The sequence below is a fragment of the Lactuca serriola genome, chromosome 3, assembly GCF_051521515.1.
Source record: "Lactuca serriola cultivar US96UC23 chromosome 3, Lser_US96UC23_V15, whole genome shotgun sequence".
NCBI lineage: Eukaryota > Viridiplantae > Streptophyta > Magnoliopsida > Asterales > Asteraceae > Lactuca > Lactuca serriola.
Genome location: NC_136410.1, coordinates 32,596,356 through 32,609,469, shown reverse-complemented (window position 1 = coordinate 32,609,469; position 13,114 = coordinate 32,596,356). Strand labels below are relative to the sequence as shown.

The following is a 13,114-nucleotide window of genomic DNA, read 5'->3' as shown; positions in this document are numbered from 1 at the left end:
CTAGAGAAATAATTAGCAAAATTGTTTCCCGAGTTTGCAACGTGGTGATAAGGTTGCATCCGCATTTGCTTAAGAAACCAGAACCTATTACAGAAAACTCTACAGATCAAAGATGGAAGTGGTTCAAGGTATATACATGACTTATAAAAATTTTAGAGTAGTGCATAAATTGCTTGATATGACATATTACCATTTCTTTTCTTATATCATGTAGAACTGTCTAGGAGATTTAGATGGATCATATATAAAGTGCTTAGTGCCACTTAAAGATAAGCCTAAGTATAGGAAAAGAAAAAATGATATTGCCACAAATGTTCTAGGGTGTGTTCACAAGATATGTAGTTTATCTATGTTTTACATGGATGGGAGGGCTCAGCTACGAATGGTAGAGTGCTTTGAGATGCCTTACTTAGGCCACATGGATTGAAGGTCCCAAAATTGTGTATGTATAATAATTGTTATTTTAGATATGTATTAGTTATTAACTAGATTATGACCTGCGTTAAACGCGGGGAACATAAATTAAATACATATCACATTAACAGGTGGCTTTGTCTTAAGTTGAATTTTAATAAAAAAAAATGTTAGATTCATTTTTAGAGTTTTTTAACCAAACTTATTAGATTAAAATATTTAATATTTATATTAGAGCAATTTGGTTTTTTAATATAGTAATTTTGAACATAAATTATCTATGTGATCTTTGTTTTATTACAACATAATGTGACTTCTTGATTAAAACATGTTGTGTAGTAGCTTTATGAATTGACTTTGCTCGGTGTACCAACCTCCATGGAGGCTCATTTGGCTCTTTTCATATTAGCTCTGTAAAACCAAAAGCAATAATAAGTTGTTACATGTACCATCAACATTATATTTTGCAAAGAAATTCGATAAACATTACAAATAAAGTGAATTGTCATAACCATAAACATCAAATTCAGACATCGTAATTTGGTCGATTTCAAAGTATTTTTTTCTTATAAAAATTAAAATATGATTTTTCAGGCTACACCCAATCACTTATACATATCTTCCGATCAAATAAATTATTACAAAAGAAAACATGTTATAAATAAAAATATTATATTAGTTTCATAATTTGCTAGAGGTTAACACTAATAAATAATAATGAACTTTCACAAATCTTGCATTTTGGGCACTACATCCAACTAACAAATGAAATTCAGTTTAGAGGATTGATTCAAGAATTGCATCCATGACTTCTTGTAGCTGAATTTTGGGAAATGTTAAGACCTACTAAGATATGAGGGAATGGTCTGCGAGGCTATGGTTGGCTTCTATAGGGCAATCCAAATTCAAAATCATTAGCACATATATTTCCTATATGCTTTAATTATCAAATTTAGATCAAACTTGTCAAAATCAAATTATAAAAAAATAATAAAAAAAATAACCAGACATGTAACCTAATTTTTCATTTAAATAAATATCATAAATCTACAATTTACACTTTATATATTATTCTTAAATTATATATATTACCTTTTCATCTTTAATGGTCACTAACACCTATTTATGTCTTATTGTTGTGACACACATCTATATCGAAAATAAGAGAAATAACTATAAAGAAGAATGTTGATAGAGCGATACTTCATTGAAAAATGAAAACGCAACAAAATTCTTCATAAAGCCACTAGGATTCTTCTACAGAGTGCTAGAAGGTCTATATAGTGACAACCAATGTGGCATCCCGCATCCAAGAGAACGCACCACTTAAAATAACAATTTTGATTAATGTAAGCGAAAAAATCATTTAGAATGCTTACCAGTTGTGATTGTTTTCCACTTGGGTGTGAACATTATTACATTAACATTCTTATAGAGAAATGAAACTTCAAATAAACCCTACATAGCCAAATCAGCAAACATGACAACACAAAAAGAAGCATAACAAAATTTCCAACAAATTTCAAAATTTTAAGGTTTAGCTGAACAATTTTTTCAATTTATCAAAATTTTATTTTATTAAAACCTTATATGAGTAATCAAGAATCTAAATCAAGTGAAAGAAGTAATTATTCATTTAAATCCAGTAAAAAAATTACAATATTGTGAAATTGCATATAATTTACATGTTTGTTTATTGTCTTGGAGGTTCCCGACCACTTGGATATGTACTATTATTTGATTAATTAGTGCATAAATTATATTATAGAGTATGAAATTTAACGATTGCTCAAATTAATTTATACTTGATTTAAAAATAGAAAATGTACAAATTTAACGATTGCTCAAATTCAATGGTAAATGTTTACTAATAAATTTATCAATAAATTCACAAGGAACTATAAATAATTGTTTTAGAACGCTTAAAAGATTTATAAAAGTTTATAATTTCATAAAAAGTTGTAGTTTGCTAATATTTATATTGAAGTTGTAATGAATAACATTGTAACAATGTTGATAAATTCACATTCAAACGGAATAATAGAGTAAAAGATTATTAAAATTTTAAATTCATATGAGTTTAAACCTAAAATACAAATAGATGAATAATTCAACATTTCACAAAACCCAAAATGTATTTAAATGATCAAAATTCTAATCCAAAAAACGAATAGTATGAAACAAAGTAATCAAAAACCAAACCCAAAAACCAAATAGTATGTAAGCATAATATGTAATCAACCGTACTCAAATCACCCAACAACTCATATAAAATCATGAAAATCATAAATTATTTTTCTTTCTTTGGAAATAACAATTTTGGCTTGCCTTCTCCAGAAGTACGATTTGTCATTGATGTTAATGATCATTTGGTTGAGGACACTGTTTCTAGATTATCAACATCGTAAGCATCTTCCAAGTTGTGTTTTAATTCTTCATGTCTTAACACTTCTGTTAAGGATGTTCACTTAGTTAGTAGACTTGTTGCAATACTTTTATTAATATTCGAAGCGGGTGTGACGTTTTCACCGGTAAACGAAACTGCATCCTAAATATAAAAAAAAATTCATATGTCAATCTAAAAGTTAATAATATTTTAAAGTATTTAAAATATTAGATTTAGTTATATTGTATTTAAAACCTTTAAATTTAATGTGTCATGACATCCTAATTTCTCCGATAAAACGTTAAACGAATCAGATTACGACGCTTATATGTGTAGTACATAAAAATATGTTAGTTGATCAACTAACATATAATAAACGAATCTAATAAGTGTAGTGTTTTTAGTATGTTTCGTAAAAGAATGTTACTTGTTCAATGTTAATTTTTTTTCCAATTCAATAGTTATTTTATTATCAACATTGAAGTTTGAGATTCATAACCATTAACATTGTTCTTCAAATTATAATGAGAAATTTGAATTTTGAATGCCAACTTTTTATCCAAAAGTAATTTCAAAGCAGACGGATAAATCTTCATATTACCTTCCTAAAAATGAAAAAATTAACGGTTATAAAAATAGACAAACAAAAAGTAAAAATTAGTTTTATGTAAATGAAGTTAATATCGATAACCTAAACTTTTGAAGCAACTCTTGTGTATTTTTTTCTAGAAGTTTCTTTGTGTCGCGATCAAATAACGTAAGTGACACCATGCCGGTAAAGTCTTATACTATAATGGTGATTTTGAAATTAAAATCATTTATATAAAAAAATTCAATAATACAAAATTAGAAAAATTTAATCGAAGATTATAATAATATGTATAAAAGAGTTATTGAAAACCCTGGAACAACAGATACGTCTTTGTTCAATCAAGTTGAAGTGTAACAATAAAAAACTTCTTTATCCTTCTTTTGGTCCGTGCCACTAGCTTTGTCATCATGCATTAAAACGACTTTTATGGCTTTTTCTTGACAAACATAGGTCAACACATTAAAAAAATCGATATAAAGGGTATAAATTTGTTTCTGTAACTAAATGAATAAAACTAATATGCTTAAAGTAGATTGATTAATTTTTTTATGACCTCTCAACAAGAACACAATAATAAAAAATAATACGAATGTAGTAAATGCAAGAAATAGAAGAAGAATAAGGAGAACAGAGTAAAGTAAGAGCTTGAAAAAAAAATTGGAGAAGAAGATTGCTCAAGAAAAACACTGTAAGTCATAAGACTCAATCCAATATCGTAAGAATAACAACTTCAGTGTAATCGTATATATAGAGTGTTTTTTAATAAGGAAATCATTATCTTCTAAAAATTTTAGGATTCTAAGATATCATCTTGGAGATTTTCGGCTATTCATCTGGCAAAAAAAAGATATCAGCTATATTAATTCAAAATTTCAAATTAATTTATTTTCTTATTTAATCAGTTTTAAAATTCAAACAATTATCTCTAATTGATTCATTTTATGTGAGATATACTGAGAGATAAATTATAAATAATATTGAATTTAATTTTGACTCTTAAATATTTTGTTGATTTAGTGGGATTAGATTATATTTTATAGGTTAATAACTTAATTATTGATATGCTTGTTTAATGAGTTTTTTAAAAAAATAAAAAATAAAATGTAAACGGGTTTGAATTTGGAAATCAAAAGCTATAAATAAGGTAGTTAAATTAGGAACAATATTAATTAAAGAAACAGATATAATGTATATAAATATATGTTTCAATTGATAAAATAATTACTGAATTCAAAGATTCTATAATTATTATAGATTTTATAATTAAATATAATTGTATTTGGATTTTATTTGTGGAAGATGATGTCAACAATTTGATCTAAGGGTGGAAAACATATGATTAAAACACAATCAAGGGCTCTGATTGCGTCATTGGTGAATTAAAGGTTCTCTTTTAATAATATTTAGATATTATGCTAACTATACTACATATATAGGTTATTATTTGGTAGATGTTGGTTATACAAATGGTGAAGGTTTCTTAGACCCATATAGAGGTCAAAGATATCATTGGAATGACTGGCGAGCAGGACACCAACCAACTACACCTAAAGAATTATTCAACATGAGACATTCATCTGTGAGAAATGTTATAGAAAGATGTTTTGATATTTTGAAGGGAAGATGGAGAATTTTAAGGGACAACTCATATTATCCTATTAATCTAAAAAATAAGATCATAATGGCATGTTGCCTTCTTCATAATTATATAAGGTAGAAAATGACAATTGATCCATTTGAGAACCACTTTGAACTAGACGAGGGAATTGAAGATGTCAGTGGTGGAGATGATGATAATATCACACTACAAACAAAATGACATTTAGTGGCATAGTCTTTTACTTGCCACTATATCCTATTTTTAGTGTCATTTTCTTTTTATGCCACAATACCATATGTTTTTAGTGGCATATTTTACATGCCACTATAAAAACTTACATTTAATAATTTATATCACTTATTTTACAACGGGATAAAAATTTTAGTGTTGTTAAAAATTAGATATGTTATATCAAAATTGGTTGTTATTAAATTTAAATAAAATCAAAAGAAAAAATTTAATGGCATGTATCAAAAAAATAATTTAAAATATCATTTATGTAATAATTTATTTAATGCATTTTTTTAATTTAACAAATTCTTTTTATGTCACTGTAGATTTAAAAGACCATGTGATTGAAGTGTATATTATATATTTTCATCCTTTTTCATTCTCTCCTCTTATCCTCGCCTTTCTCTCTTTGCCCGTGCCTTTGTAAGTCCAAATATTTCAAAAGCGTGGAAACCCTAACTATGAAATCGATCACTAAATCATCATTGGCAATCAGAAATCTTCTCCTATTGTCGTTCATCCTTATGCTCTCCCTCGTCCACCTTGTTGGTTGCTCCACCCCTACTCACCATGATCCACCCTGCTTTCCCTGTTCCTCTAATATATGGCAAGTTATGCTGATATAAAGGTACATATCAATTTTGTACTGATTAGTTTATATCCGGTTTATAGATTTTCATTAGGTTATAAGTTCTTGCATTCTAGACAGATTACTGTTTAATCATTGTATAATAACCACAAAATGATGATGTTTTTTTATCATTCTTGGTGCGAGAACAATTTTGATCTGATTAGGCATTCTAAACAAAGTTTATATTTCTATTTACACCAATCTGAAAGTGATTTGGAGGTTAAAGATAAACAAATTACTTTACCGAGTATGTTATATCCTCTGTTTATCCGACTCACTCTCATTTTTATCGTTATTAATCAACGAATCATTTGTCTTAGAGAATAGTTTAGTTTATGCTCACATTAAGAACTCACGGTTCAAATTTTACTATTAACCTATGCTAAAATCTGTTAACTAATGTGTGTGGATAAATTAGATTTCTTTTTGTATAAGAGACCAAGAATTACAAGGATGATTAATAACATTTTCCTATGATCAAACACTCATAAAGATCATGCTTATAACTCTTGATGTGTATGTTTATATTCTAGCTAGCCAGCAGGATAGAAGAATGTGGCTGAATAAAGAATACGAATAGAATAGAATTCATGTTCATGCTAAGAGAAGAGCGGATCCAATACCAAGATGACTTTTTTCCCAAGAAGTGCAGCAAGTAATTTAGGAATTTGGGGATTTCATGCCCCACGATTGAGTTGCCAAGTGCCCCCTAGGAGGGCCAGTCTACCACAAGATCAAGTTGGAGCCTGGAGCCAAAGCCCCTTAACTTACTTAGAGTGGGGCTGGGTTTAGCAAGCGTCTCGCTATTCAAAAAAAAAGGTTTATGTAATCGGAAAAATGGTTACGGTTGCGGAAACCAGAGAAAGTCGGGAACCATCGGTTACCTTTTGAATCAAAGTAGCGACGAGCCTAGTATTACGACTACAGGGGGAGAAGCAAAGCTTCGTAGACAGCTTCGCTTCCTCGTCGCTTCTTTCTAGCGACCAGCTTCTCAAGTGGGTGGCTTGGTAAGCAAGCTACCTTCAGCATCGGTAAAATCAGATCTATTTGAAAGAGCATATCGCAAAGACCGGTATATTGCACATACTGATTGATTGATTGTATAGATTGAGTCTCAATTAGAGAGTTATGATATATCTATAGTACCCCCGCCGATGAGACTTTCCAGCTCGAGGCTAGAAGCTACCAACACTTTAATACAAACAAAAACAGAAATCGGAATTCGTGGGGCCGGAGGCCTTACAGAAAAAGATCGATGAACGATTAAGCGAGACTTTCCCTTAGAGACCAATGAAATGAGACCAAGAAGCTTTATTACACAAAAGTTCTTTGAAGACCTTTTGCTTCTGCTTCCCTGCTTACTATTGCTATCACCTCAACTGCTTTGACCTACTCACTTAGAGTGAAGATCAATAATGGGCGGAAAGGAGTTCACACAAGACCACAGAGGGAGAGAGAGAGAGAGAGCCTTTGCTTACCTGTTTAACCTTTCCTGAAACAAAGGCACTTGCTGGCATGAAAACTTCCGCTCGTACATACTTTTCTTTCCGTTTCAACTTCAACCGCTATTTATAACATCTAAAAAGCTGCTAAAGCCCTACTCGCCTCAATTATATCGAGCCTAGCTTTACGGGTCAAAACCAACCCCATTAGGGGCTATGGAAAGAGACGCTTCCTTGCTTCAGGGACTCTCGAGAACGAATTGGGACTGAGACTTCCCTACCACTACCCTTTCTCAAGCTGTAAATGGGGAACTTGTTTTTGGAACTGCCTTTGATCTTAGGCTCGCAGCGACTAGGTGCATACCCTTGAAACTATATCGGGGACGAAACTCTTCTTTTAACGCCCAAAGATAGGCCTCTACAGCCCTTTCTAATGAAGATGGTGCATAGGCCTATCGAAAAGCTGTTGTCGTCATTTCTGCTCTTTGCATCTTCCCCGACCCCTCGTCACTGCTTTCTGATCATGTCTCTTAGAGAGAGAATCTTGTGAAGCTGAGATACTTTGTATTTTGCTAACTCTCTAGGAGTCATGTTTAACCTTGAATGCTATTAATAGATTCTACAGCAATAGTCCCTCAGACTCGGAAAGTAATAACGAAAATGGCTAACCCAATAGCAGATTCCGCAGCTGCCACCGTTGGAACCAATGAAGCAAATGATTGACCCATCATATCATCCGAAGAAACGGAAAATACCAAAAAGTTCGAATTCACAGCTAATAACATTGATTCAATTATAAATCGAAGCAAAGCGCATGGCGCTGAAAGCTCAATAAACACAGACGAACACGATGCAGGGCATAGCATAAATGAAACCGCTGATCATTTCGTAAAACATATATGCTTGACCTTTCTCGATGCTTTTTTTGGGTGACTCACCAACCGACCCAGCAGTGATCGATGACAGAATGGTACGAACAAATCAAAGTCATTGGATTTGGTAGTTCTCCATGGACTTCTCTCTTTAGCCCTTTGTATATGTTCATAAATGGGTGTGCACCTCCAGATGGGCGGGGGCCGGCCTCCCACTCTCTTATCTTATGCAGCATTTATTAGCGGTTGGGTGGATCGTGCAATAAGCCTCTCTCGACCCTCCGTTTCTCATACGTCTTTATGAAAGCCTCTCGCCTTTCGAGATCCGGTCCATCATCAACTCAGTCAGATCTTCTTGTTTGCCCGCTTTGATTAGGCTTCCTTTAACGGATTTGATCGACATTTCGTGCCTACAGTCCTGCTGAATTCGACCTTTTATCAGGGTAGCATAGTAAGGTTAGAGGCGCAACCAGAAGAGTTGGCCCTACTTCTCTTTTTTGATCAATTCGATTGCAGTCTCCGAAGTCCTTCTTGATCGATGGTCCCCATTAGCATTAGTGCTAATTAGCAGCCGCTTTTTTTGGAAGGCGAGATACTTATGTGTGACCGCGGATTCCACGGTAGCAGTAGTTCTAGCTCTACATTAGGAGCAGGGGGGCTCTATCTAAAGGAGGTACGGACCCCTCCCATAGTACGGTACGATGCAGCTGAAAAACTTAATAGGCTACCGCGGCTCGCTGGCCCTTTCTCGGATTTGAAGCGATGACTTAAGCCTCTTTCTTAGCTTAGGGCCTTTAAAGTGAAAGAGCGTGACTCTTTAAAATAAAACCATTTGATTCATGAATTAGCCCACTATGAGTCTACTCTACTGCATTTCAAAATAGATAGAATTATTAGAATATAATATAGTATATCATTCGTGTTTCTGTTACAACACGGCGAAAGTCAATAGTTCGAATGAAGAGAAAAAAAATAAATTGGAGGCTGTACACCTCATTTTCCTGGGATTGTAGTTCAATTGGTCAGAGCACCGCCCTGTCAAGGTGGAAGTTGCGGGTTCGAGCCCCGTCAGTCCCGACACCGGATTCAAAAAAGACATCAATTCCTCTCTCCATTTTCTGTGAAAGGGGGGGTAGGGAGTGGAATATCATTCCTAATCTAATGGGGGATCTTTTCTTTTTGCGTTTCGCATTTCTCATCAAATAAATAGGGGAATTCTCATTACTGCAACTAGTACCGGGAGATAGACATATGTGGATTAGTACAATTATTGGCATATTCAGGATTCCAAGAGAGACTGGGTCTGCCGATTGCTCTCGTTAACGACCACAAAGGCATACATAGAAGGCAGATGAGAGAAAGCGCTCGATGAACGATGATTGAAGATTGCAGCATCTTTTTGATAAAGACAGCATTAGACCTGTACATTTTTGAAGTAGAATTTGGCCAGCGCGTCGACCTGGTACAAAATGGCCATCTTACTGAATCCGAAAGGTCGACTACGACAAAAACGTAGTTATTCCCCCTTTAATTTAAGAGATAGGGCAATCGTCCTACGAAATCTATGGTTATGCTTTTCCCATGGCCAGGAAGGTATTGGGCTGATAAAGCCCCAACTTCCTATTGGACGGCTTAGACGTGCTGCATAAAGCATACACAACCCATCACCGTTGGACATCTGCTTCTATGATGGGCCAATAATAAAAAAAATGACTTTCCAGGTGAGCCAGAGTTTGATCAAGTCCAAAGTCTAATCCAACTCTGGTGTCATGAAGGACCGCGAGACGCCTTTCTTTGCCCGACATACTCTGCCGTCGATGAAGACGTGAGTAAGGGGGCTTTGCTGGCTTGCTGGCTAGCGAGTTAGTATGCCTGTTGGCTTAAAGCTCTTAGCCTGTTTCGAATGCTAGATCGGGTTGGTGTTCAGTTAGCAAAGGGAGAGCGACTAAGCACCTTGCTCTTAGGACCCTTCAGTCAAGCTTCTCCAGTGAGACCTTTCTTTTAGGCAGGCGATAGCCTGATTCAAAGATTGGTTCAAAATCTTTCTCTTGTTGTGTAGCTAATTAGGAGTTACCGAAGGTTGTTAAACTAACTCATTATCTAGTCCAAGGAATAGAATCAGGCCTCTACCGAGGAGGTTTTGGATATTTTTTTAGATCTCCCAAAAAAGCTAGTCCTCTGAGACAGAGGGGAGATTTCGGAGAGTTTAGATCTCTCATAAAAGCTAGTCGACTGAGACAGAGGATCAAAATGGAGATCTTTCAGACAGTTGAAAAACGGTCTCTGAGGCCAAGTTTACTAAGCAAAAACGAAAGTTGATGCCCCTTATTTTAAGAAATCAGTCGGCTTTTTCCCTAGCATTTCTTAGTAGTTGTTGTTGCCTATATGAATTTCTATAGTAAGCTGCTACAACCGTCGCTAGGAGTAAGCATTAGGAGGGAGACTGAAACCCCGATATAGGACAAGTAGTGCTTTAGAGTGGGTGTTTACTTGACTTTACTTTAGAAGGCTTCTACCCGTCACCTTGTGACTCATTGATTCGGTCGAGCGTTCCTCGGGCGTCGATCAATCCTCAATCACAGGCCGCTCTGTCATTGTCTGATTTTTGGTTGTCTGATCACACTCGAAATTATGTATCTACTTATCATCTTTTTGCCCCTGCTCGGTAGTTCCGTAGCAGGTTTTTTCAGACGTTTTCTAGGATCAGAAGGAACCGCTATAATGACCACTACGTGCGTTTCATTCTCTTCGATCTTATCTTTGATTGCTTTTTATGAAGTCGCACTGGGAGCTAGTGCTTGCTATATAAGAATAGCTCCATGGATCTCATCGGAAATGTTTGATGCTTCTTGGGGCTTCTTTGGCGACCGTGAAGTGACCAGATGAATTGCCGACTAGATAGATCAGATCCGGACGCGGCTGTTGCTCCGCGGCGATACGGACTCGACCCGCTCCTACCCACCCCGGGGCACCATAGCATGTCGGGAATAAGGGGGGGACATACTGGACGTAACCACTCCCTTGGTTGGGGGCTGTGCCGCCCCGCCTTTCGATCGATACACAGTTAAGGAGGCTAATCACGAACGCTATAGGTGTGGGAGCGACCCTGTTCAGGGAAGGCTGAACTAACGACTCTATTAGAAAGTAGAATTAGCAACTTTTACACGAATTTTCAAGTGGATGAGATTGATCGAGTGGTCTCAGTTGGAGATGGGATTGCACGTGTTTATGGGTTGAACGAGATTCAAGCTGGGGAAATGGTTGAATTTGCCAGCGGTGTGAAAGGAATAGCCTTGAATCTTGAGAATGAGAATGTAGGGATTGTTGTCTTTGGTAGTGATACTGCTATTAAAGAAGGAGATCTTGTCAAGCGCACTGGCTCTATTGTGGATGTCCCTGCGGGAAAGGCTATGCTAGGGCGTGTGGTCGACACCTTGGTCTCTCTCTTGGGTTAGCCCGCTTCTCTCTTTTAGGAGGAGGGAGACAGAACGGGGCAGTGAAGGCTCGCGAAGTAGACAGCAAGCAAGAGCTTCTCAGCCCCCTATTCTCTTAGTCAAGCGCTAGCGCGCCCCTCTCTCTAAAGGGGCGTAAGCACTTTACTCGCTAGGGGATGGGATTCATTCACTTGCATTCCTGCTAGCACTACAAAAAGCTCCGGTCTTAACGCCCCTACTACTGCTGTGCAGCCTTTCCTCGGGTTCGTAGAGTCGGGTTTCCCGTTGGCAGTCACTCTCATGGATTTCTCATAGAAGATCCTTATTCTTGATAGCATTGGTAAGGGATGATTCTCAGTGCCAACCTATCCCCAATCACACTGAATGCTTACTTACCAATCCTTTCTCAGAGAATTCCTCGTGCATCAAAAAACTTCTAGTAAAGTGAAGGAGACCCACTTCGCATGGAGAAGTTCAAAGCTTCCATGAGTAGTCGGATGGACATGCTTGCCAATCTTGAGTTGTCATCGGGTAGGGCATGATTACAGCGAGTGTTCGCATGACTTGGGACAAACCTCTAGAGTCTTATCCTCCTTGCCGCTGCTGGTTAGGGTCAATCGACCGATCCACATTTGTTGATACGTATATGGATAGATAGATAGTGACTCTTCCTCTCTCCTGCTAGTAAATAAACTATGGAAATGCACCGGCATGTTTTTTCCCTATCTTAAATTGTTGTCAACCTCCCTACTAACCATAATCTGTAGGATAGTAATCTGTAGGATTGTACACGACAACCTTACCCTCATAGTCCAGAGCAACCATCCTATTGAGACAATAGAGAGGCTCTAGCCCTGGTTCTGTATACTCGATTGAACAAGACAGCCCGAGATCTTGTATCATATCAAATACTTGATATTCATCGATTCTTAGATCATCGGTACATGCTATAAAGACCATACCTATGAATCTTTCAAATGTAATCCCTGGATATTTATGGCTGAACTGCCGGTCGAACTCCATTAAGGTAAGATTGAATAAGACCCTAGTGATTTCTCCAACAATTGGCATACAACCGAAGCATATCTTTCTACCATCCTCATCAAAGGTCTCGAGATTTAGAAAGATACTAACCAGCTTATAACAAACCGAATTTGCCCCAACAAAGGACTTAACACCTTCTAAAACCAGACTCTCAGGAATCAGTTGTAATGATGGATCCTTGTTGCTGCTCTTACAACTGCTAGGCAAGTTACATGAGTGAGGACGAACGAATGGAACGAATACGGTGAGATACGATTTAGAATCTCTTGTAGTTAGGCAAGTGGAGGACAGTGATCTTCCAAATGATCACTGGCCGGAACGATCTATGATAGCTATTAACTAGTGCCATGGAGTCAGTCAGTCTAAACTCTATAGCTCAACAGTCTAGTGCAGCTAATGTACGAAGGAAGCAAGAAGTCAGCTAAAAAGTATGAGAATCTCCACTGTTCAATCAACAACAACAGAGAG

At 36.1% G+C, this 13,114-nt stretch overlaps 1 protein-coding gene and 1 non-coding gene across 2 annotated transcripts; both read left to right on the top strand.

Moving 5' to 3' along the window:
* Nucleotides 1-9,171: 9,171 nt before the first annotated feature.
* On the top strand, nt 9,172-9,245 carry TRNAD-GUC (transfer RNA aspartic acid (anticodon GUC)). The gene has a single exon. It is a non-coding gene; the product is annotated as a tRNA-Asp (tRNA).
* Nucleotides 9,246-9,637: 392 nt separating this feature from the next.
* Nucleotides 9,638-11,623, top strand: LOC145095121 (ATP synthase subunit alpha, mitochondrial-like). The gene is made up of 2 exons (XM_079033056.1): nt 9,638-9,761; nt 11,346-11,623. The coding sequence occupies exons 1-2, from the start codon at nt 9,638-9,640 to the stop codon at nt 11,621-11,623; spliced, it is 402 nt and encodes a 133-aa protein (XP_078889182.1).
* The last annotated feature ends 1,491 nt before the right edge of the window (nt 11,624-13,114 follow it).

What these genes read in the sequence shown, in the direction of transcription:
- LOC145095121 (XM_079033056.1), top strand. Translation starts at nt 9,638, where the DNA reads ATGGCCATCTTACTGAATCCGAAAGGTCGACTACGACAAAAACGTAGT. An exon ending in CTTTTCCCATGGCCAGGAAG is followed by an intron (nt 9,762 to 11,345) that starts GTATTGGGCTGA and finishes CGAATTTTCAAG; the next exon opens with TGGATGAGATTGATCGAGTG.